The sequence below is a fragment of the Anneissia japonica genome, unplaced genomic scaffold, assembly GCF_011630105.1.
Source record: "Anneissia japonica isolate Jap-2015-1 unplaced genomic scaffold, ASM1163010v1 scaffold287960_len3192837_cov198, whole genome shotgun sequence".
NCBI lineage: Eukaryota > Metazoa > Echinodermata > Crinoidea > Comatulida > Comatulidae > Anneissia > Anneissia japonica.
In genome coordinates this window covers 1,088,405-1,112,975 of record NW_022712725.1, presented here as the reverse complement: position 1 = coordinate 1,112,975, position 24,571 = coordinate 1,088,405, and the positions used below count along the sequence as shown (strand labels likewise).

The 24,571-nt window shown below is 31.6% G+C and overlaps 2 protein-coding genes across 4 annotated transcripts in view; one reads left to right on the top strand and one right to left on the bottom strand.

The window, feature by feature from the left end:
* The window catches only part of LOC117107979 (protein OS-9-like), a 25,737-nt gene extending 22,529 nt beyond the window's left edge, over positions 1–3,208 (bottom strand). Inside the window, exon 1 of the mRNA XM_033249791.1 lies at positions 3,024–3,208. Within this exon, the coding sequence (XP_033105682.1) occupies positions 3,024–3,197 (174 nt within the window). The 5' untranslated portion in view covers positions 3,198–3,208. The remainder of the gene's footprint in view (positions 1–3,023) is intronic.
* Positions 3,209–3,471: 263 nt separating this feature from the next.
* The window catches only part of LOC117107978 (protein TANC1-like), a 64,200-nt gene continuing 43,100 nt past the window's right edge, over positions 3,472–24,571 (top strand). For 2 of the 3 annotated variants that reach the window (XM_033249789.1, XM_033249788.1), the window contains exons 1-2: positions 3,472–3,617; positions 4,094–4,333. In XM_033249789.1, coding sequence (XP_033105680.1) covers positions 4,280–4,333 — 54 coding nt within the window. In that variant the 5' untranslated portion in view covers positions 3,472–3,617; positions 4,094–4,279. The remainder of the gene's footprint in view (positions 3,618–4,093; positions 4,334–24,571) is intronic. The other variant, XM_033249790.1, reaches the window with a different exon arrangement.

Here is a 24,571-nt window from a genome sequence, read left to right as displayed (position 1 = left end):
CCCCATGGATCTAAACCTTGTGCTACTGTAGTGATTGAATCATGTAGTATAGCACTCTACTTGATATTTTAATAAAAAACAAATCATAATTTTTTGTTCGTATCAACCTATTTTTGGGGTATAAAATAAGGCCATATTTTGTATAAAAAAATTGCTAAACCTCGCAAACCCCCAAAAACACAGTGCAAACCCCATCCAAGCCTTGTGATAGTGATTGAATCATGTAGTATAAGACTCACTTGGTATCTCAGTAAAAAAAAATTATAATTTTATGTTCATCACAACCTACTTTTTGGGTAAAAAGGCCATTTTTGTATACAAAAATTGCTAAACCCCGCAAACCTCCAAAAAAACACCGCAAACCCCATCCAAACCTTGTGATAGTGATTGAATCATGTAGTGTAGGACTTACTTGGTATCTCAGTAAAAAAAAAATTATAATTTTATGTTCATCACAACCCACTTTTTGGGTAAAAAGGCCATTTTTGTATACAAAAATTGCTAAACCCCGCAAACCTCCAAAAAAACACCGCAAACCCCATCCAAACCTTGTGATAATGATTGAATCATGTAGTGTAGGACTCACTTGGTATCTTGGTAAAAAAAAATTAAAATTTTATGTTCGTCACAACCTACTTTTTGGGTAAAAAGGCCATTTTTTGTATAAAAAAATAATAAATATATGTTTATAACAACTTATCTTTGGGGTAAAATCTTGATTCAATCACTATCACGAGGTTTGGATGGGGTTTGCGGTGTTTTTTTGGAGGTTTGCAGGGTTTAGCAATTTTTTAAATACAAAAAATGGCCTTTTTACCCCAAAAATAGGTTGTGACGAACATAAAATTATAATTTTTTTTACCGAGATACCAAGTGAGTCCTACACTACATGATTCAATTACTATCACAAGGTCTGGACGGGGTTTGCACTGTGTTTTTGGAGGTTTGCGGTGTTTTTTTAGGTATTTTTAACAAAAAATGGCCTTTTTACCCCAAAAAGTTGGTTGTTACAAACATAAAATTATAATTTTTTTTTTACCGAGATACCAAGTGAGTCCTACACTACAAGATTCAATCACTATCACAAGGTTTGGATGGGGTTTGCACTGTTTTTTGGAGGTTTGCGGGGTTTAGCAATACCCGGTTTTTTTATGTGTGTGTCTGAATATTCTAATCCTTAATCAAAAGCTAACATCAACATGCAAAAGAATCAATTTGAATTGACCTGATAACAATGACTGTAGTATACTATGAGATAACGGATTTTACATATTTCCACATCTGTTTCATATGTTCACAAACATGATCATGCATAAACATATTATAACTTACTGTAGATAGGATACCATACTGTTTATCATTTTGATGGTTTATTATTAGATTTATTAAAATTTAAATGCATTGTTTATACATTTATACAAACATTTTCAAAAGGGCATGAAAAAAGGCCTAATACCCAGTAATTACGTCACAAAATAAGAAACAAATAAAATAATATACAGTACATAACAATGACAGAAAATGATTTAACAAAAAAAAAATTAACAATGGGGTTTTTTTTTTTGTAAATTACCCTTCTCATCACTCACTCTTTTGTAGGAGTAAACCACGAGGGGCATTGCTATAGATGGCACAAAAACGATCGAGGTGGATCAGATCAAATCTCTGATCAGATTCAGGAAAGGAATCTGGCTTCCTTCGTAAAGTAAAAGGAGGTTAATGAGATACAGATTTTTGAATATTTAAAAACTGGGGAACAAGGTGTATCTCATTAACTGCTTCCAAGTTTTCTTTGTCAAATATACTTTTTGTGTCTTTAAAAAAAGTTTTTCTACAATAATATTATAATTGTTTTCCTCCGGAGCCTGGTTTTAATTGAAGTGCGTAGTAAGCGCCATCTAATTTACCTGATGGCTGCAGCAGTAGGCCTAGTCCTAACCAGTTCTACTCATGGTAACTAATCAAAACACCTAGGCTAGACAGTAGAAAGAAGTTAAGTATGACGGCACCTAGCCTAGGCCGGCAGTAATGCACTTTCGCACCTAACTTTTAATTCTTAATTTTTTTACCTCAACGTTCTTCTCAGTCACAACATATAATTAACAAACATTTTCACCTGATTTAACCACCCACAATGTACCTTTTTCAACAAATAAGCCCACAAATAAGCACAGTGAATCTGTGTTCGCTAGCACTACGAGTGGCTGCCATTTTGCAATCAGTAAAAAAATTGCCAGAATGTCTGAGTTTGCAGCGTGAAGTTTTTTAATTAAACGTTTATGAAAACTTATCTATTTGCCGTATTGTATTGTATGTCATTCTTTATATTGTTATGGTGCTGTTGTTTGACTATGTGTGTTCACATGAAATTCACACGTACAATAATTACTTCAAAAATTAGTAATGATCCAAATGCGTACATCGAAAAATAGGGCCTAGCTAGGGGCCTAGGCCCAAGTCCAGAAAAACAACTATTAAAGCCAATGACAAACGTTGGTTCGATTAACCTCGATTACGACAAGAAGGTTCAAAAAGATGGTACTGCATGATGCCACATTTTGTTGTTGGATGTTTCATGGGAAAATTCCAATTAAAATTAAAAGACTGGCCTTTAATGGTTTCCAAATTTAAGAATTGACTCGGACGTTCTGGCAATTTCTTACTTGATTGCAAAAAAGTACAGCTCGTTGTGCTAGCAAGCGCGGAAAACCTGCATCAACCTATATTTATAAAGGTATCTTTTTGTTGAAAAAATGTACTTTATCTGTGGTTGAATCATGTAAAAATGTTTTATAATTATGTGTTGTGACTGTGAGAAGAAAATTCAAGTAAAAAAAATTAAGAATTAAAAGTTAGGTGCGAAAGTTCATTAGCGCCGCCTAGGCCTACATGGTCCTGGCAACTATTATATTATCATCAGTCACAGTCTCAGTGAGTGGACATCCTAGCCTAGCCTTCAATCAAACTAACGAACGAAGACCTGGTCCAGCCTAATAATGCTGCGTATTGTTTCATCTACTCACCCTTCCTAATAATACTGGGGTATTATGAATATCAATATCATAATGTATATTTTGCAACTCTTCAATGTCCATTACTGCTACGCAACATTGCAGGAATATAGCAATACTAACAGCAACAGCTGCAGACATACAACCTAATGTTTTTGTCGCCATCTTGCAGGTGAATTTTGTCATGCGCAAATGTGTTTTTCCCTCGACATAAACACGTTGGGTAAAATGCATTCTGGGGCGAGGACTATTCCATTCACTATTCCCCTACAGTTTTGTAAGCAATTGCTCCAATTTATTCCATATTATTTGCTTTAAATAAGTTTTTCTATATGCAAACATATATGTATTCCCAATCATATCAATAGTTTATCCTCTCGTTGTCTTTTTAATTATGTTAAAGTAACTTTCAAAACACTGTCTCCTCTCGCTTCCATGGACAGATCCAGGAAGCAACAACACAAAGGTAAATAACAATCAATGGCCAACTACGGACGTTTGAATGAGAATTTTGTGAAAGAGCGGACAATTCACGTTTCATTTTCGCAATTTCTGGACGCCTAATACAAAGGAAATACTTTTAGATGACAAGTCTCCATCCATAAGGTGTGTTCACTATATATACTTTATTTCGTTGAATTTTGAAATGGTTTTTTATGAGCGTCAATTTGCTAGGCCCAAATTTGGCCGCACCGTCATTTATTGAATGTAGCGGAACTTTCTCCGCCCGCTTCTCTGTTGTTCTCCAGTCACAATACAATGACATTCCTGTGCTTAGCAAAATCGCACCTCCATCAAAAAGATGAAAATAAATAGGGTCGTTATTGAGCTTAATGTGATCATCTTTGACAGAGGGTTCTATAATTTTGAACCAATAATTATTGGCAGATTTGGTTTAGATTTAAGAAGATAAAAATAAAAATAAACAAACCAGCAGTGAGCTGGCACTGTGGTAAATGTAATATGGTTTGGTTTATGTAGCGCCTTATTATACCGAAGGGAATTCATACTGAAGTCTCAAAGTGTTCGAGGTGTGAGCTGCCTTGTTAAACTGGTACCAACTATCTGTCATCTGTCCACAGGGGCTGTATGAACCAGTACACCGGGGTAATCCCCTACCCGTCTCGAAAAATGTACTCTGCACACAAGCCATTGTGTGCACTGGGCCTACTGCATAGTTTTTATCCGAGGAGATGTGTTCCACCACCAGAACCGTAATTTTTTTATGGATGTAGGCAAGCGTGCCGTTTGAACCAGCGCTGATAATTATGGCTGTAAGTTGCGGTGCCCCTGCCTTAACCACTTGGCCATTTAACTTGAAGGTAGTGTTTTCCTATGTTTTAGCGTAAAGCAGCAATGTTATAAGCATTATGTTTGTAACAAGAGATGTCAGTAGTATTAAAAGGTTTTCCTAGACTCCATTAAAGAGGAATTGGTGTAGCAATAAGGGATTACCCCCTTTTAAAGCATTTTAAGTATTACTACAGTGCCTGTGCTAAATGTCGATCCTTCAAATTTTTGCCAGGGAGACACTAGCTTTCTCTGCTGCTACTGATGGGATTTAGACACATTTTCATCTTGAAAAAAATCTCAGTAGTGAATTATTTACAAAAATGTAGAGGATTATCTTCTTAAACATCTTAAAACAAGTTTTTTTGTATGTTATCCCTCTGTGTTGCATTGTAATTTGTTAGATTTTCACTATTAATAGAGCAAAGTGATTAATTCAGTTCAATTCAATCTTTATGGTCCAATATATATATAAAAAATACATCAGAAAATCTTTGTTTATACACTGCAACATATAAAGGTAGGAAATTCAATATATATATAAAAAAAATAAGAAACAATTCAATTTACAATTCAAATATAAAGGTTAAAATAGATAAAAGGTAAAAACAATTCACAAGTTGCCATACTTTGCCCTCATCAAAAATGAAATTGACTTCTAGTAGATAGTAAAAACTGAAAATAACTGATCTGTTTATTTTTTTGTAAATTGTTTGTTTGTAGCACTTTCTAACCAATTTATAATGCTACAAATTTATTACAAGGAAATTGGTGGTATATTTTACAAAGTGGTACTGTAATGTGTAAACATTTCCTGTTTAGCTGAATATTGTATTAATTTTCTATTGATCGTTTACCATACAGGTAGTTACACACCTCATATTCTTAAGGGCTTACTGTATATATGTCTATTGCCAAGCAAAAAACATTTTGATTCCCAATATACTATAGTAGTATGCACTACTGTAAATAAAGGTTTTATTACCATTGAAAAAAAAACATTCTGTACATTTTGCACAAACATTTTTACTGTACAGTAGAACCTGGAAAAAAAATACCACCACGTCAAACTTATTTTTGGATTTTCATAGCAAACTATTATTGAAGATGCTACACTGGCACAGGAAACGTAATTTTACTGTACTATCTTGTGCGCAAATCGAAAATAAAACAAATTAAGAAATTCAATGTCATACTTCTGCCCTTCAAATGTATTGTGGGTAATGTGGTATGTGTTGTAATAAATACAGTGCTTTCCACAAGCAGGAGAAGAATATAAATTTTAAGGCCAAAACACAGTAATAATAGCATAGAATTTTAAAGAAAGAGAAAAAAACCAAAGATGGATCTATGTGGATACAATAGCTTACCCACCCCTATATACTGACTGTACACAAAATATTGTGTATACTACAGCATATACTGTAGTAGTGCTATATGTATTTCATGGACATGATTTCATTTTATTGGTTTTCATAGCAGGACACATGTCTACCTTCCTAATGAACTGTAGAGATCAGTGAGTTATTTATAATAGAATATTTCAGGACTGAAGATAAGATGTGTTATAGTGTCTATAAAAGGGTGCTACTGTAGGTGCTGCAATAGACACTACTGTACTGTAATACCTACAGTAATGTAGGCGTGTCTTAATCCCCAGGGATTGGCATGACCAAGTAAGAATTGTTTGATCCGACAAAAAATCTGCATAATTGTTCAGGTACATTACAGTATAATATGCTACTGGTACAGTAAGTTGAAAAAACTATGCCAGATTTATATACAAATTTGGTAGAATTTGGTATGAACATGTTTCCTCGCTACAGGTAGCTCTACAGTTAGCAATTCAACCCTTGCGATGGTAGGAATGTCTCAAGTGCACAGTTATTGCTATCAAATTTTCTATTCAAGGTCTTAGCCAAGTACAAACGAAACAATTAGTTACTTGTAAATTTAAGGTAGTCATGTAAGAACACTGTAATTCAAGAAAAACACAAATTTGTTTCCTTTGTTACAGTATTTGTAGGGAAAAAATAGATGGCCTGTTTTCCTGTTATGAATGTATATTACCGGTAGTAAGACAAGAATACACTGTAACTTTAATTATTAATAATAGAATGCTTCAAGGAAATGGACACTTGAAAAATACTGTTCTTGGGATTTGTTTTAACAGTAAAACGTCCATTTTACGAACGTCAATTTTACGAATAGTCAATTTTACGAATGGGCTTTGCTCTTGATGGCGTCATCATCAATCAATTAATAACGTAAAAAAGTCCGATTTTATAAGTTTTTCAAAGTGATAATATATATTTTTCTTAATAAAATTGGATTTGTATTTACAGTATATTGTTCAATTTTTTTTTCATTTCTGGTATGATAGTCACTATATCAATGTAATAAACCTAATTAGAACAACAAACTATCCCCAACGTGAGTCGTCGGATTGACAGCACAAGAGTGTTGGGGTCAACAACTTATTGACATCGGAAAGCTAGATGATTGCGATATGCATGTAAACATAGTCCCATGATGTAAACAACACAATTCAGCGATCTCAAAACTAGAAAGAACACAATAGAAAGCTCCATACGACATACAGAAGTTTTAATAAGAATTAAAACAATATTTTGTTAAATGGGAGAATGCCAGCGATTACAATAATTAGGTTTTTATCGAAGGTAAATTTTGCAGTAGCTAGGCTCAGCGTGGTGGACTGTGCTTCTGCACGAGTATAGCTACAGTAGGTTTAGGTAGTGGAAACAGACACCTGATCTAGTTTATGAATTTTTAATTTACGAATACCCCTTGGTACCAAGGGGTACTAAAATGGACATCTTTATACTGTAATTGTTTTTGCACAACTCTTCCACTGATCAGCTTATATTGTATATCAGTACTCCTTACAAATGTATTCACTTGAGCCAAGTTGCTAAAAAAGGATACATTTCACGAAATCACACCACTTTTGGTTGATAACGAATAATAATAAATACTGTACAACATAACGTCATATAAAAAAATAACATAAGACATAAAAATGTTGATGAACCTCTGTTGAATTGGAAATTATATAAAGTGAATTCTGTTTGATTGCAAATTTGACATTGTACTTTTTCTGGATAATTTTAATAATAATGTGAATAAAAGCCTAAATAGGATCTATCAGTATTAGTTAAATTCTACTACTGTATATTAAGTGCAGCGCGTACAGTAAAATGTACTCGACATCATTATATGTCACAGACCGTATAGGGTCTGTAATTACAGTATATTGATGTCAATTCTCATATAGCCAGACACAAGCATTTTCCATACTACTGTACTATGTGCTACTTGACATACAGTACTGTACAGTACATACACGGAAACAAGTAACATTTAACATTTTAATGTGAGCCTGACATTCTTTGTACTTATCCTTCCCATGATATGGCTCGCTGGCGACCTGAAGCTAACAATTAAAATCAATAATGAAAAAAAAAAACTTTATTGAAATTAATTTTGCATTCATATACTGTAATTTCCTACCAAGCATATAAAACTAGACATTATAGGAATGTGTATGATTATACAATTACCCACATCCTTGAATTATTTTTGTGTCATGAAATGTATGCTCTGAATTTTAACAGTTGAAAAGTGTTTTACGAATAATGATTTTTACAGTTATTATTAAATATTAACGTATAAATATTTCTGGCTGCCAAAGGAAGACAAACTTTAATTTCACCTTTTTTACATCGTTTGATCACATTACAGTAGATAATGGTAATTTAGTGGCCTAGCCATTAAATTTCAACTAAATTTCCATTCATTGTTAAATATTTTAATAAGAAATTGAAAAAAAACCCCTCTATTGTGCTACATTACTGTAATGAATATTTTCTTAAAGATATGTTTATTCAGAAAATGGAGAGAGCTTCTCTATACCTATGTTCCATAGCTTACAAACTGATAAAAAAAAACCTGATATTTTTTTCTTTCTTCTTTTTCTTTCTTAATAGCCTGCTAGGGATACTTATATTTATATTCACAGTATTTCTATGGATACGGAATTCTGAAATAAAGAGAGAAATGAAAAGGTAGTACAGTAAATCTGAAATTATTTTTTTATATTAATTTACTTGTTATTTACTGATTATCAGACTAAATTAAACAACCATACAGGTAGTACAGAATTTAAAAATTGAGAATCAATTCCCTCTCTTTCCTCCAGATTATTTCATGAACTTTAAAACAGACTTAACTAAGAACATGCAGGAAAAAAATCCATAAAAACCCGAACACAGTGTAGCATAAAATTATTGGAATTCCCTTTGGAATATGAATGCTCAGAGTAATTTGGTTACCACATGTTCAACTGCAATGGCTCTTTGAATAATCTGTAACATTTATGATTGACTATTTTAAGGTACTCCTGAATGTACAGTAATTAAAGTTGATAGGACAGTGTGTCAAATGTGATGTTGATCAAATACAAGGCTTGAAATTATGCATACTGTACAGTACCTGTGCTTCTTAGCATACAGTAGCAGAAAATTCCATCAACTGTTTACTGTATTTACATAATTTACTGTAAAGGTACTGTATGTAATATTGATGATGTTATAATGAGGAGCGGGATTAATTGACTGATGGTTGGAGTGGTGTTATAAATTATTTTTTGTCTTGTACTAGCTCAACTTTAATATGGTCCAAGGGCTAAAAAAACGTGCATTTTCAATTATTCCTACTATTTCTTTAGGGAAAGAAAAAATCCAATAGCAGCACAATAACTGGTACCTATAGAAATATTGCTGTTTAGCTAGACAGTGAAGCAAATATTCCGAATTTTATTTTAACATACAAATTATAGTGAGTGCAAATTGTTTTTTTATAACATTCAGATAGTAATGTATATAGACCTGATTTTATATTAATAAATGATGTCTTAAAAAAAAAAAAAAATTGATGACAATGACCATGACAACAATGATTGATAAAATTGAATTAAAGATGACTCAAATACTGTGGCTCATAACATACTATTAATGTTATTAATATTGAATTTCAGCTTCATTCATATTTTAGTGCTATCAATTTCAATAGAGACAACATAATTTGATGCAATAAACTTTCAATACAACCACTTTTGACTGCTCACTTTGAGCTTTATACCGTTTCTATTGGATGATTAGGTGGTAATTTCTTTCCTTGGGTGTTCTTATGTCCATTTTCATTGACTTTCTCGCCCCTCTCCTGTTTTCATCTACATTGAACTTACATTGGCTTTGTCAGGCCTCTCAGCTGGAGAGAGTTTTATGATTGATATGATCTCTGTTTGGTTGAGTTTTTTAAATTCAATATCCATGCACGCTTGTATTACGTTTGATAGCGTTCCAGTCTGGTGTTTGCTCTCCACAAAATGTTGGATGATATTCTTTGTCTGGAATTTTTTTTATTGAATTCAAGGAATTAGTTGAGTGCGTATTTTATTGTTTTTGTTGAACTGTTCTGTCTGAATAATTAATTTAAATTAATTTTGTAAATGGATTCAGGTGTTCTATACAGTAAGTCATCTGATATTAAAACTTAAATAAAATATACAGTCTTTTTATGCTGATCTTTTATATGTTAATAATAATACTAATTAATTATGTCTTGTCTTTCTTTTACAACAGACAAAATTCTCAATGAGAAGTGCAACAAAATAATAATTAATTTTAATGGCTTTAATTCATACAATTTTACCTTGAATTTGATCTCCTGTAATTTGCTTTTAGCGCAGACTTCATACAGTAAAAAAAAATCAATAAAAATATGAAGCAATAAAACAGGCTTCATTTGAAATCAAGCTGTTATCCTAGTAGGCCTTCCATTTTTTGCATAAAAACACACTGTCAGTGTCAATGTTTCTTAATTGAAATGGAAATATTGTATATTATAGGATGAAATATCATGAATGAATACACTTTAGACAGACTTCTATAAAAAGAGACGTTCATCAGTTACTGTAGGTTACAGTAATAAGTTATATTTCAAATATTTTGGGAAAACAGAAACTAAAGAACTTAAATACAGTAATACATTATGCATTAAAATAAGTGAGTAAAAGAAAAATAACTAGTAGTAGTAGGTTATAGCAGTGGCAGTACTGTAGTGGGTATAGGATGTTGAGGGTAGGGACAGGGACAGGAACATTTCACTAGGCCCGATTTAGGACCAAGGGCTAAATCTCTTGTACCCCTAGGATCCAGTGGACTCTTATTACCTAGAGAAAGTGGCAAATTTTTGAGTCAATTTTAATGTAGTGTACTGTGCAGTGTGAAACCAATGTGTGCACCGTCCACTTCCTCATTGAGACCCCAACCATCAGTAGTTCAAAGTTTGATCATTTTTTTTTGTACTATGAATTTGTGCAGTCTACTTCGTGAATACTTTACCTGGATAAACCGACTAATTGCCTATTCTTTCTCACACGAGAAACACCCCTCGAAAAATAATAGAACAGTTGACTCCTGGCGCCAAGCACAAGCGGCCCCGCAACCATGCAACTTCCTCATTCTTTTTCGATCTTACGAAATTGAAGCACCTTGATTCGAAAGATTTTTGAAGTTACCTTGGATTTTATAGCCTTTAATAAGAAATGCAATTACGAAAAGCCTCTTTAAATACAGAAAGAGACGAATGAGATTTCGTAGCCACAATAAAAAGTGGTGTAGAACAGATGGCAGTATGTAAACACGAAGCCATGCTTTGCGCAACACTCATTCTAGTTTATAGGGTCCTATACGCAGCTAATTGGAAAAAAAAGTTTCCAGGTAAATTCCAATTCCAACAATCATATTAATCATGTCTTAACCCCACAGGCTCTATGACTTTAACAAATAATCAATTTTAATTCTATTACATTTAGTAACATTTAATTAGAAATAAATCCGATGCACATGCTATATGTAATTTATAGACTGTGCTGAGCAAATAAACTTGAAGAATAAAATCTAATGTTTGAATTGATTTTGTAAATTTATTTTTTAGAATGAGAACATCTATACCTAATGCATAGTAGGCGTCATTTTGTTTGCACTATTGTATACTGTATCTATACAGTAGACCTACAATATACTTAAATTGGCTGGTACTGTATTCAACTTTTTCCTAGTACTGTAAATAGTCTTTAAATCAATGAACAATGTTCATAATAATCTTTTTAGTCTTACAAATCAACAATGTATTATTTCATTTATTAAGGTTTTGCATAGATCTTTGAAGGTGTGACGTACTGTTTACTTTTGTTAAAAACATTTCTGTTGAATGATACTCAAATCTGATTAGACGATTAATCTCTACAAGATGGTTAATTGATGAAGCGTTTTTTTATTAATACAAAAATTATTTCCTGATATTAAATATCAGGAATTACAGAGTTTTCTGAGCACTGCTTTTATTTCCCTAAGGTAATTGTAATGAAATTTGCAGGGGTGAGATTACCAGGGTATTACGTTTCATTGCTAACTTATCACCTTGTGGGTAAGTATGATATCAACATGCTATTGAAGCTTATGTCTGTGAAATTGATGTTAAATTTCCCTGGTTTCTTCGTACAAATGTCATGTCAATATTTGTAGTGAGACGACATTTCATGCAGTTTATGTTGCATTAACAAAACAAAATAAAACATGTTAAATATTTTATAATTATTGTTGATCTTGTTCTTTTTACCTGGGAACTTGTAGATTGTTTTCAAATTAATCTTTCTCTGGGCCTAGTGTGCTATAGAAATACACTTAACATTAAATATATAGTAAATAATACCGTAATTGTTTTAATATTTGATTTGAATTCTTAACAGGGTCATTTTCTTAATAATGTTCATACTGTAAGACGTGTTTGCCAGTTTAGTATCTTTTACGGTATAACTGTAATTTCAGTAACAGAATTTGTATACTGTATAGTATACTGTATAGTTTGGCGCAGCGGTTGATGTTCAGACTTTCAATCATAAGGTCATGGTGTCGAGTCTGTGCAGATTCGTGTCCCTGGGCAAGGCACTTTAGCTACATTGCTTCAGTCCACCCAGCTGTATCAATAGGAACCAGCAATCTGCTGGGACTAACCTGCAATGGACTAGTGTCCCGTCCAGGGGGAGTACAACTCTCATCTGTTTCACACTACAGAAACTGGGGATAAGCTCCAGCCCTATGAGCCCCAGTGGCTCAGAAAGGATTTAGTAGTAGTAGTAAGTATAGTACATACAAGATAAATACAATTTCTTAAATTTACTGTTCATCAACAGACCAATAATGACTGTTTTTCAGTATGTAGGTTCAAGATTATATATTGTCCAGTTAGCACCAATTTGTTGTACAGTGCACAGTAAATTCAAGTTTAATTTACAATAGTAAGTACTGTAGCAATATAGGTATATGTATAAAATAGCAAGAGTGCAAACATATCAATAACATTATATCACTCACATTGTAATAGAATATAAAATATAGACTGGGTATGCATTGTAGTACTTGCTCTCAGTAAGCACATCTTAAAAATATATCTACTAGTACTGAAACAACAGACTGTACCTGTAGTTTTAAAAGATCGCTTTCTAAAAACAGTTAACAAATTTAGGCCTACTGTACAATACTATTTGTTCAAGGATTTTATCCTATTTTAGTAGTATCCTTAATATTACAGTCTGTATTCTTAGTAATATATTAATTTTGTGGTTTTGAGTTTTGGCATTAATGGTTTGTAATCAGATCAGAGGGTGTAATGGAGGCTGTGGGTGATTAATTGTCTTGGTATTTCTTGCCCATGTTTGTTTACTGTTTACTGTCCATTCATATTGACTAAACGTTTTGACTGTGTATATTAATATGACTTTAAGTTTATATACTATGTACTTTACTGTAATTTTACGAAGAGAAGCCAATGCTCTAACCACCTTCTTGAAAACAATTCCAAAAGAAGAAGCATGAACCTTCTGTAGAACCCTTCAGATTGGATGGCAGGCATTTTAACTAGTAAAAAATACAGTTCCCAATATAATGCATAAACGTCATGCATTTTACAGTATCTAACAATTTTACTTTGCATTATTGTATAAACTGTGACAGTTCAAAGTGACTGGTTTGTATTTAGATACCCAAAAGTAATATTCTAACTAGTGCATTAGGCAGGAGTCTGAAGTAAGATTAAAGAATAGGGATTTTTGGATAAGATAAAGGGAGTTTAAAGGATCATGGAGCAATCTGTAGGATTTTAAGTACATCTTCTGAAGATTAAATTTTCCTAGCAATTTGTACTGTTGGGTAGACATGGCCTAGACAGTCAATAAGTTCCAATCGATTAATTGCTTGTACTGTACAATTAGGAACCATTATCGAGATACGAATTATGGAAATGAGCAACATAGTTAGGCAGTATTTGAGGATAGTTGAAGGAATCTATAAACATTGAGGCTAATTTAATAATGTAATATACATGATATCAATACATACAATATGGTAACATAGTGTAGCGTGCATCATCTGGGATCTGAACTATATGTCGGTTAATTCTGGTCAACGTTTATTGAAGCCAGAGTACAGGTATTGATGAAAGTGATCAGACTTGTATCCTGTGCTAATGTAATATACAGTACTATTGCATGGTAACTTTTAAGGGGAACATTTATAGTATTACAGTATCAGAATTTAAGAGAGGCATACCGCCTAGTAAAACATTTAAAATCAATTAAAGCCTCACTTAAAATTAATTAAAAACTAATAATTTAATGATAAGTACAACAAGTTATAGTTAGCGGAACATATACAGTAAACTTTTGAAAATCGAGCAACTTCTCTTAACACTCAATTAAATTATTAACTTCCAATGAAGCACTGATCAATATTTACATTTTAGTTGATTATTGCCAACTTTTTTCTACAAACATCCTTGAATTGGACGAATAGTTTGTTAGCGCAACATAGACAGTATCGTAAACTTTTCAGAATCGAGCAAATTTCTCTTATTTTAAATACTATAATGGATGGCTAGAGACTTTATTACGTGGGCTATATCCACTTATTAGTCATCACTTCACATTTCTAAAAGCTCTGCTGTAGGCTAGACTATATATTTTTGCAATCATTTGGATTATTTATATTAGGTTTACCACCATTGCCATTTGGGAGAGAAAATATATGCAGCATGTTCAGTGCAATCAATTCTCGTTTGTCACCGCTGGGTTCAGGCTTCCATAGTAGCTGCACTATTAGCTTAATTGATAGGATTAATGTACCATTTCTGGTAACAACACTATTTAGTGGGTAAAAATTTACTGAATTTGCTATATCATTAAACTTCAATTGAGGATTCAAATTTAGATTAGGTAGATTGCAAATTATTTGGTTATAATGGATTCAAGATGTTACATTGGATAACTAAACCAATGAATAATTTTTTTTCTTACCTTACTTTACCGCCAATAAATGTACATACAGTACTGTAAAGCCTATGGGAGTTGATTTTGTTTGTTTAGCGAACCCACCGCCTACCAACAATGATGATTTAGAATAAAAATAAAATTTAGATTTTTGGGCAATTAGCGCACCCACCACCATGAAAAAAATTGAAGTCTATTTCGTGAATACTTACCTGGATAAACCGACTAATTGCCTATTCTTTCTCAAACATGAAAACACCCCTCGAAAACAAAATGGAACAGTCAGCCCTGGCACCAAGCACAAGCGATCCCGCAACAATACATCGTCCTCATTAAAAAAATTTAAATTTTAGAAGAAAATAAAAAGGTTTTTTTTATCTCTATTACGCCCGCCACTGCCTTGGAACCTCAAAAAAAATAAGATGTATATTTATATATTTACGTATATTACTACACTGTTTGCACTCACTAATAACATTTTATTTTTATTTTCTCGTCCGTCTTAAAGTTTTTGGCAAAACAGTATTGCTATAAGAAAACAAAAATTTTATTTTTATTTTTTTTCCGCCCTCTGACAATTTGCGAAACACAATGTATAAAATAAGTTTCGCCTTAGCACAGACTATAAACAGTGTACTTTCTGTATGTTATATGGAAATTTTAAGGTTTAAACCCTGCAGTTGAATGGCTTGCTTATGTGCTGATGCAAACAGTACCCCACGTTCTACTCATCATTTTTAATTCTTTGTGACAATTCTTTTTTTTTTTTTTTATTTACCGGTAGTCAATTGTTATCATCTTAACAGTTGTTGTGACAATCACTGAGTGTGAAATCAAACAAAGTCCCTTTGTTGAGATTCATCAAGAAATTAACATGTTTGCAATCTGATCTAGTGGGACAAATTTCTACTCCACTTGAGAAGTAAAATTGCTGCGTAAACAGTTGCTCGAATACCGGTAATTATGACGGTAACACACAGTACTGTACATTACACACTATCCATTGTTCAGTGAATGACCGTTAAACTTGAAAATTCATTGACAAAGCAGATTGTGGGAAACTACTAAGTCTTTACAAAACTTAATTTTGGTTATTATACATTTTAAATCATTTGTGTACAAAGAAGACCACTGTCTGCTTACAATTATTGTCAAATATAATATAAGTACTGGTATAGGTACTTGTTATAAATGATATTAAAATAGTATAAGAGAAAAACTGAGTAACAGCAGTAATGCATGTAGAGTTTCAATAGTTGATTATCATTGGAAATTGTTATTTACTTGCTGCTGTGAATTGTTATCAAATAACAATGTAAAATCGTTAATTAAGATTAACTAAGGAGTTTCAATTGTACATAACAATAGGCGTTATTATTGTAATCTGTTGAACGTGATAACATTTAAAATTAATTAACATTATTTGCCCTTGATGGCATTTGTATTAATGAAAAAATTTGAATTAAATGTTAAATGGAATTGATATTGTCTACTAGGGATTTGTACATAACTATATGTACTTTGACTAATTACATGTAGGCCTAAGTCTCATATTTCATGTTGTACATTATCGTCAGATGTTACCATGGATTTTATCATGGTTCATTACAGCCCGTCAGGCATTCATCATTATTTGTCACATTAATCAAGGACATAATTAAACTGAATTGATTAATGTGAGAATTCTTTGTTTTTGTTGCCAAGGTGATTGCTAATATTATAATTCTTTGTCAGAACATGCAGGAATTAGTTCTTGGGCGAAATTGTTTCAAACTGCTAAGATTAATGTGGCAGATGTGACTGTAATGTACAGTATATAATAATGTATTGTTTATCCACATTCATCTGTCTGACAATTGAAATATAAACATCCTGAACTTTCTATAATGTGACTGGTTGTAATGTGCTTAATTGTTTATTGAGGATACACATAGATTGTCTTTTTTTCTTAAAACCATTAATCACTGCTTACAGTATATAAACATCATTTATATTTTTGTTTATTGCTATTTTCTATATATTATATTATTTTTTTATTAAGTAGTCTGTTATATTACTGTTTATTGTTCTTATTTATTATTTACTATTATTTACAGTACTATTAAGTACAGTATTTTTCAATGGTAGGGCCTATTTTTATGTTACTGTTATTATTATTAATTGATATTCAATATTGTGATTCTTTTTTTTTATGTTGGCAGTAACGTACAAATACCACTTTAATCCGATATAACACTATAAAAAATTTCCATCTTGAAATATATTCATATTGTTTGTTGGGAATGCTACTGTCATCCTGCACCTGTCATTCTTATCAACTCATCTTCTATTTTTGTTTTCATTATAGCATCATTAATATGACTATGAGTATGAGCAGATAATTAGATGAATAAATTGGTTTATTCTCTTTAATCCTAGAATATTTTTAATTTTTATTTTAATCCTTTCAGCCAGAGCCACAAAAAAAAAAAATCAAAAATCAAAAATGAAAGAGGAGGGCAGAGGAGGGCTGGGGAGAGGCAAAAGCAGTACAAAAACTACTATCACCGGATATGGTGTGCCCCTCCAACTCCAAATTCAATATTATTAACTAATATAAATATTAATTTTATCAAAAATATATAAATATTAAAATATATAAATAATAAAAAAATTAAAAACAGTTGGAGGAAAAACAATTAACAATCCTAATAACGAAATTGTCTAAAATAATGTTTAATTTTCCCTTTGAAAGTGCCCCAATTATTGTAGCCTCATACTAAATGTATTAAAAAATTCATGGACTATACCATGCGTTATATCAAATTCAAAATTCTGATTAGATATTATTGTGTATGGATTAGATTAGAACAATAACATCCAAAAGTTAAATTTTATTTTTGTAGAAGGACATACTGTAGTTTCAATTCAAAGATAGTTTTACAGATTCATAACCAGAGTGGTTTCTATTATGTGGCCAAACCTTCTAAGTGAATTTTTTCATGTTCTTATAAACCAAGCCAAATCCCTTCTCCTTGCATCAATTCAGGTGCTTGAATGCAAAAACTCTAGAGGAGGTACTCACTTCCATGCCCTAGATCCCACCAAGACTTGGCAACTTGGTATCACTTGGACTCCAGGCTCTCTTAGGTAAAAGTTGAAGGTCTCATTTGAGTTTTTTTTTTTTTTTCATTATTTTCAGATTATAAAACATGTACTACTGTATTTCCTAACCCTCTTTCTTTTGATTTGAAAGAGTATCACAACATTTACAGTAAGATTGACATCATTTTGAAATGTCAAATATCTGTATCCTTCATCACATCACCAGAATTCCTCATGATACATCAATTCTGAAAGTAAATATTTATTATGACTAGTGAATAATTAATTCATGCATTAAATAATCAGTTAATAAATTGATTTTATATGGCAAGAAATGATCCAGGCTCACCCATGCATTGATTGAATTTAATAGCAGTGTGAAATTATTCACCACTCTGATTTAGATGCCAGCAAAAAAAATGAGATGTTAAAAACCAATTACACAATATAAGGTACAGTGTCATAATCATTCTTAATTCAATTATTTTTAGTGTGTATTGATGTCACAACAGTTTGCATTGGTAATAATTGTTTATATTGATAGTAAAATAATTATAATACCATCATTTCTGAATATTTATAATCAGCATTGAAAATGCAGTTGGCTAAGAGGTATTGTCCCTGCTTCTTGTGCTGAAAAGATCCCCACTTCAAACCCGTCGGGTTTTAATTTGTGTCTGATTGTTTGGCTCCTCAAATATCCCTCATATTCAGAGTTCGGCGGGTTAGGAAAGTGTTTTTATTTGTCTGTGTCTGTTATATGTTGCAGTTAAGTCGGGTGGCGCTGCACTGCGGCTGCCACGTGTCCCTAGTGGCCCAGCCCAAATTTCCAATTTCCAGAACCAATAAAGAATTATATTGGCAGTAAAAATGTTTTTTTTTGCATTGTGTTGAGCTTGAAAAATAACATATTTGAATTGATTTGTATGTAACATTTATATAAAAATTAGTTTTAAAAAAAATGTTCTCGCCAAATTTCAGATTGAATTAAAGGATTGTCCTAGTAAAAGTCAGCAAAACCAAATGGTTCTGATCTGTACAGTATCCTTTGAACATCATGTTTGATGATTCAGTGTTTTATTTAATTTTTTTGAGGATGATTTTTCCAGAATTTGATCTGAACTATCATTATAAAATGAAACTAATTTTAAATTCCGCATTTATTATAGGAGAAAGTTTATCAACTCGAGAAATCAAACAGGAAAAAATAATGTGTCTGTCAAGATTTTAAGATATTAAAATGTCTTTTTCCTAATATTGTAATTAGCACTAAACTCTGTTTTTACAACTAATTTTTGCTCACAAGGAATGTGCTCAATTAGAATTAGTAAAGGATGCATAATTCATACCTGTAAGAAAATCTGGCATGATTCACGAGCAAATTGCGTTATGGTAATTTTTTTCTTATCCGAAATCTCTCAATTTTTTTTAATTGTCATGCTTATCAGTCTGAAATTCCACGCTAAATTTGATAACTTTCTTTTTTGAAAATATAGTTTTTTTTCTTGGCAACTATTTAAATAAAGAACGAAATATAGGATATACTGTATAGTGGGCTTTCTTTTAGTGTTTTTGTATTGAAATTTAAAAAAAATGTTTGATTCAACACTATAACTGTGGGTATAGTGCTTTGTCGATTAATTTTTATCATTATCAGCATTTGTATGGTAGTGATGATGTTCCAATAGTTTATATATTTCTTTTTTATTTCGTGTGCTGTAATGTCCATATTATCTGGTACTTAGGGTAGGCACACATTTTTATTAAAAATATAATACACTATCTACAATGATTAAAGATTCTTGAATGTTTAATCAAAGAGTATAAAACTGCAAGAGGTCCAAATGCCGGGGATTCTTTGGAACGCAAAAAGTACTTCCACAAAGGGACATGGTATTTAAAAGATTCGAGCAAAGCGTTCAAGTTTCTAAATTAATGTGTAGGGTGCCCCTATTTTGTGGCAGAACTTTTAACGTTCCATTGCCAGCATACAACACAGATACAAAATCAGGGCAGTCTTGGAGTTTTATACCGTACTCTTTGGTTTAATGAAGATTCTAAAGATAAAATAATTGTTCACTGAATTAACCATTCACATTCAGTTTATTTATAAGACAAGCTTATTTATAATTCAATAATTCACATTTCAAATTATTCCCACCATCACTTACATGGTCACATGATTTATTAGGCTGCGGGATCATCCTTAATCTGTTAATCCATGTAGAATTTTTACCCACTAATCCTATCCCATGGGTATTAGAACATTGACCTTTGCCAGTCTGATTATTTTATTAGATACCATAACAACATGTTCATTAATATTTATATTATTAAATCATTACTATCTGATATAAAACTTTGCATAGAGAAATACTCATCAGTATAGATGTGTTTTTTTTTATATAGAAAAATGTATTGGTCCAATAAAGATTTGAACCCAAGTCTATTTTAATCATAGGGTTGATTTACATGAAAATAAGAAATTGAACTTCTAAAAACAAATATATAATACTGTACAGTAATAGAATACAAGTCAAGTCAAATGTGTAAGCAGATTCCTGTACAGTACATTTCTAAGGCCAAAAAAAAAAAATTAGTTGTTTAGCGTCACATCTCCACTAAATTATTCGGGGGTGGGGGAGGGTAGCAACTCCAAACAAGTATATTTTTTTATTTGGCCTAAGATTGAAACACAGTAATGGTAAAAATACCTTAGTACAGTAGTTGTACCATATATGAATACTGACAATTTAATCATTTAACAAATGAATTCCTGAGCCTCATCTTATTGGGATTTGAACCAAAGACTACCAACATCGATAGCATTTGACTTATGAATTCTTCTTGTGGATAAAATGGCTGATTATATTTCCATGATTTCTAAGTAGTCAATAGGGACTCTCACAAGGAATAAAATCTCCTTAACATTGTAAAGAAAAAGATTTTGATAAATGTGCTCACACTAAAAATTATTCTCTCTCATTTGTTTTTAAAGTGTCTGGATTTGACAATAAAATATTATGTGTTATTTTTGTAGCCTTTCAAAAACGAAAGAAAATTGATGGCGTTTCTTTCTGAAGCCAGCAGAATATAAGCAACGGTTAAGACGACAGGAATGTAGTCTAAATTCAAATAATAGTCTCCTGGCCATACTCTATTGGGATTGTTAGAACGCATTGTCAAAAAAAAAAGTTATAGCAGACTCAGGATTCCTAAGCCTAGAGTACAATCATAGTAACTGTCTGTTGTATCCTACCTGGTGCCAATTAATGGTCAGGTGAATATTGAGACAGCTGGCTAAGCTGGGCAGTAAAGCTGAACAAGATTGCTAATGAGAATTTAAGTATTCATCCTACTCAAGCATTGATTGACATTATATAATTGACATAATTTTAGTGCATAATAATTAATAATGCTTTACTTAACAATTACATATTTTGGAATTATATTTTATTATTAATTATTATTATTTATTTCAAAAAAATAACATTGAGCTGATTATTACAGTACAAATTTACCAAAGAAAATGACACATTCCTATAGTCAAGAGGCTCCTTTGTACATAAAACATGATGCAAATATATAAACAAGAGAACATAAAATATAGTTTGAATTACACAGTGAGTAATCAAAAAATAGAAGTAAATGACTTAAGTCTAACCTCAATTGGAAGCTCATTCCAGATTGCAGGATTAGAAATAAAAAAGTGAAAACCTGAACGCATTGTACTGTATCTGGCATACACAAATGAAAGGAAAACCTTACATTGGGATCTACTTTTTCTATCTACACAAATTGTTAAAACTACTGTACATAAATATGCTGTTATTGTTTGTTTATATTTTAATTAACAAAAGAATCTGATTTTTGTACAATAACTAATAATGTAACTAAAAGAATGTAGTATTTGGTCTTATTTTCCTTTACTTTTGAAGAAAAACAAACATGTTACAGGTATGTATGTGTAGCATTTATACACTAGCATAAAAACAAAATAGTCTACAGTACTATACACATAACAGAATGAGATAAGTTCATCCTTTAAGATACTGTATCTATATTAATGGTTATGATTACCAGTTGTTGTAGAAGACATTTCTTAGCTTGTTTGCAGTAAGACCTAGCTTTTGTAGAATATATTAACTAGTTCTACCTTTCATCTCACCACTTTATAGTCACATGATGTCTTGGTTCCAGCATATAGTGTTATTATATTTGCCAGTCTGTAGGAAGTATATTGGTCATACAAAATTTATACTTATATCATCCAGTAAAGAAAGATATTGATTCATGAATGATGACATTTGATTAATTTTAATTAAAAAATTTTTTAAAATTTTATTTCAATACCCAAACCAACAGCAAATTATGAGAATCGATAGTAAACAATGATATCAACAAGCAGAATAAATAATCAGAGGCCTACACAAAATACTCATACTTAACTTCTTTTAATACTGTAAATCGTACAGATATTAACATTGTATTTTTAGGTTTTAGTGACACTCTGACTTAATAATATTTTATGTTAAAAATAAATAAATAGTTTTTTTTTTCTGAAATTAATATGGTAAATAATAATATTGTTAGTATTGAAGTAGAACTTCTTATCAAAAATTAGCTGTAAATTATCATACAAACTACTGCATTTATTTCCTTTTCTAGGTTCATGGTATAATTTCTTATCTGTTTCCTTTCATTGTTGTCAAGCACATCGATGTTGGTTCAACGGGAGGCGCTATACAAATTGCAAATAATTATTATTATTAAAGATTAGTCATATAACTACTTAAAAAAGCGTAGATCCATGGAGATGTCTATGGTAATATAGTTCACTATAAATAATAATTAGTGAGAGATATTTGCCAATATCCATGTTGATGCATACAGTATCCATGCTGATGCATACAGTACTCTGTGTTTAGTCATTATTATCTACCTTATTATTTGCAAATGTCAGTCACATACTATGTTCATCATGTGAATCATATGTCAGTCACATAATTGAATATAGCCTATTGTAACTGCTGATGACCTGCAACATCCAATAATAGGAAAGATGTTGCAGTACGGATGTTGCATTTTCAGCATACTGCATACTCATTTTAAATTAATACGTGGGACTGCCAAAACTGTCTGGTGTACTGTAGCTTATGAACGTGAACATTGTTTAAATATTCCAATTATATGCTGATAACTTTGGAAATACTTCCATCAGTGAATATTAAGATTGTAAATTTGAATTTTTTCCAATGTATTTTAAGTAAATTATTAGCTTTCATTAAAAAATTAGTTAACAAGAAACATACAGTTTATAATTTCTTTACCTATTCTATTATTAAATTGGCAGGTAATTAATTTAACGATTATAATTAAAAAGCATGGAAGTTAGGTGACACTGAATTATAATTGCTATGCCCCATTCTGAGAGGTGGCAACTTCTATCGGAACAAGTCTACTAAATGAACAATCCAATAGTTTTTAAATTAAATTTTCTAAAGGGTTTTTGCTAATTTTACCTTGGAGAGTACTAGTAGTAGTATCATTTAACTTTGTGTGCAGAAATATGTGTTGTAATGCAGACGCGTGTCCAATGCAGAAGTTTAATTCCATTCCATGATAGTTGACAGTGAGCAATCGGCTCAATAACAGAATTCCTTGAGGGTACAAATTAAGAAGAGAGTAATAAAAATGTTCTGTAAAAATCATCAGCCATATACCTTTCTTCTGAGTATTGTACAAAAGGTAGTTTCATCTACTTATGATATATTTTGATACATACTGTAATTTAGATTTTTGTAATTGATTTACTTTTTTTTTTTTTAGTGGATTTGTTTTTCATTAATAGAATGACAATGCTTCATAATTAATCATTCAAGCAAGGTACAGTACTGTAATGCCTTTTTCAACAAAATTTCATCAACTATTTTCCTGAGAGAATTGTGAAGATCGAAGTTGAACTTTGTACTTTCTCTTTTGTATCATAGCATATAGTAACTTCACTACAAGTAAATGTATAGTATGGCAGCAGAAACTATCTCTGTCATTATATTTTTTCATTATATTCATTTATGCTAATTGCTATACTGTATGTTATACTTTCAAATGAATCTTCATTAACCTGGTATACTGGACCGTCATAAAATGTTAACCCTCTGGATTCCAGATTTTTTTGTAGTGCAAACCCTTGAATACCGGATTCTTTTGCAGTGTAAGAAGGTTTTTTGCGTTTTTTGAGTATACGTCGTTCTGGTGGATTTTTGGGATCTTTCTGTAAATTATACAGAAAAATGTTTCTAAAAACAAAGAAAGCTTATAGAATAAGCTTTCATTTGATGTATAATTTATATTTTTGGGGATTTTTTTTTCATAATATAATATAATATATATATATAATATAATAGAAATGACAGAAAAATGCTACATATAAATCGTCAGCAAAAACCGGGAAAAAAAATAAATTATAGCCAAAAAAAAATAAAAACAAATATAAAACATTCCTATTCCACACAGTTATATAATTTATTTACCCAACCATCCATAACTATAAGCGCGATCATTCCATTCAAAAGCGTCGACTACCCTCACATTTCTAGGCCTAGGCTCATCTTCATCAAGAACATCTCCGCCGTCAGAACTGCTTGAAGGCCCACCGTCATCATCGCTAACAGGCACGTCTAAGTCTCGCACATCTAAAAATTCACCTTCATCGCTGTCTGAATAAAAAATCAGGTCAATCGCTTGCTCAGCTGTGTACACATCTTGTGCGGCCATT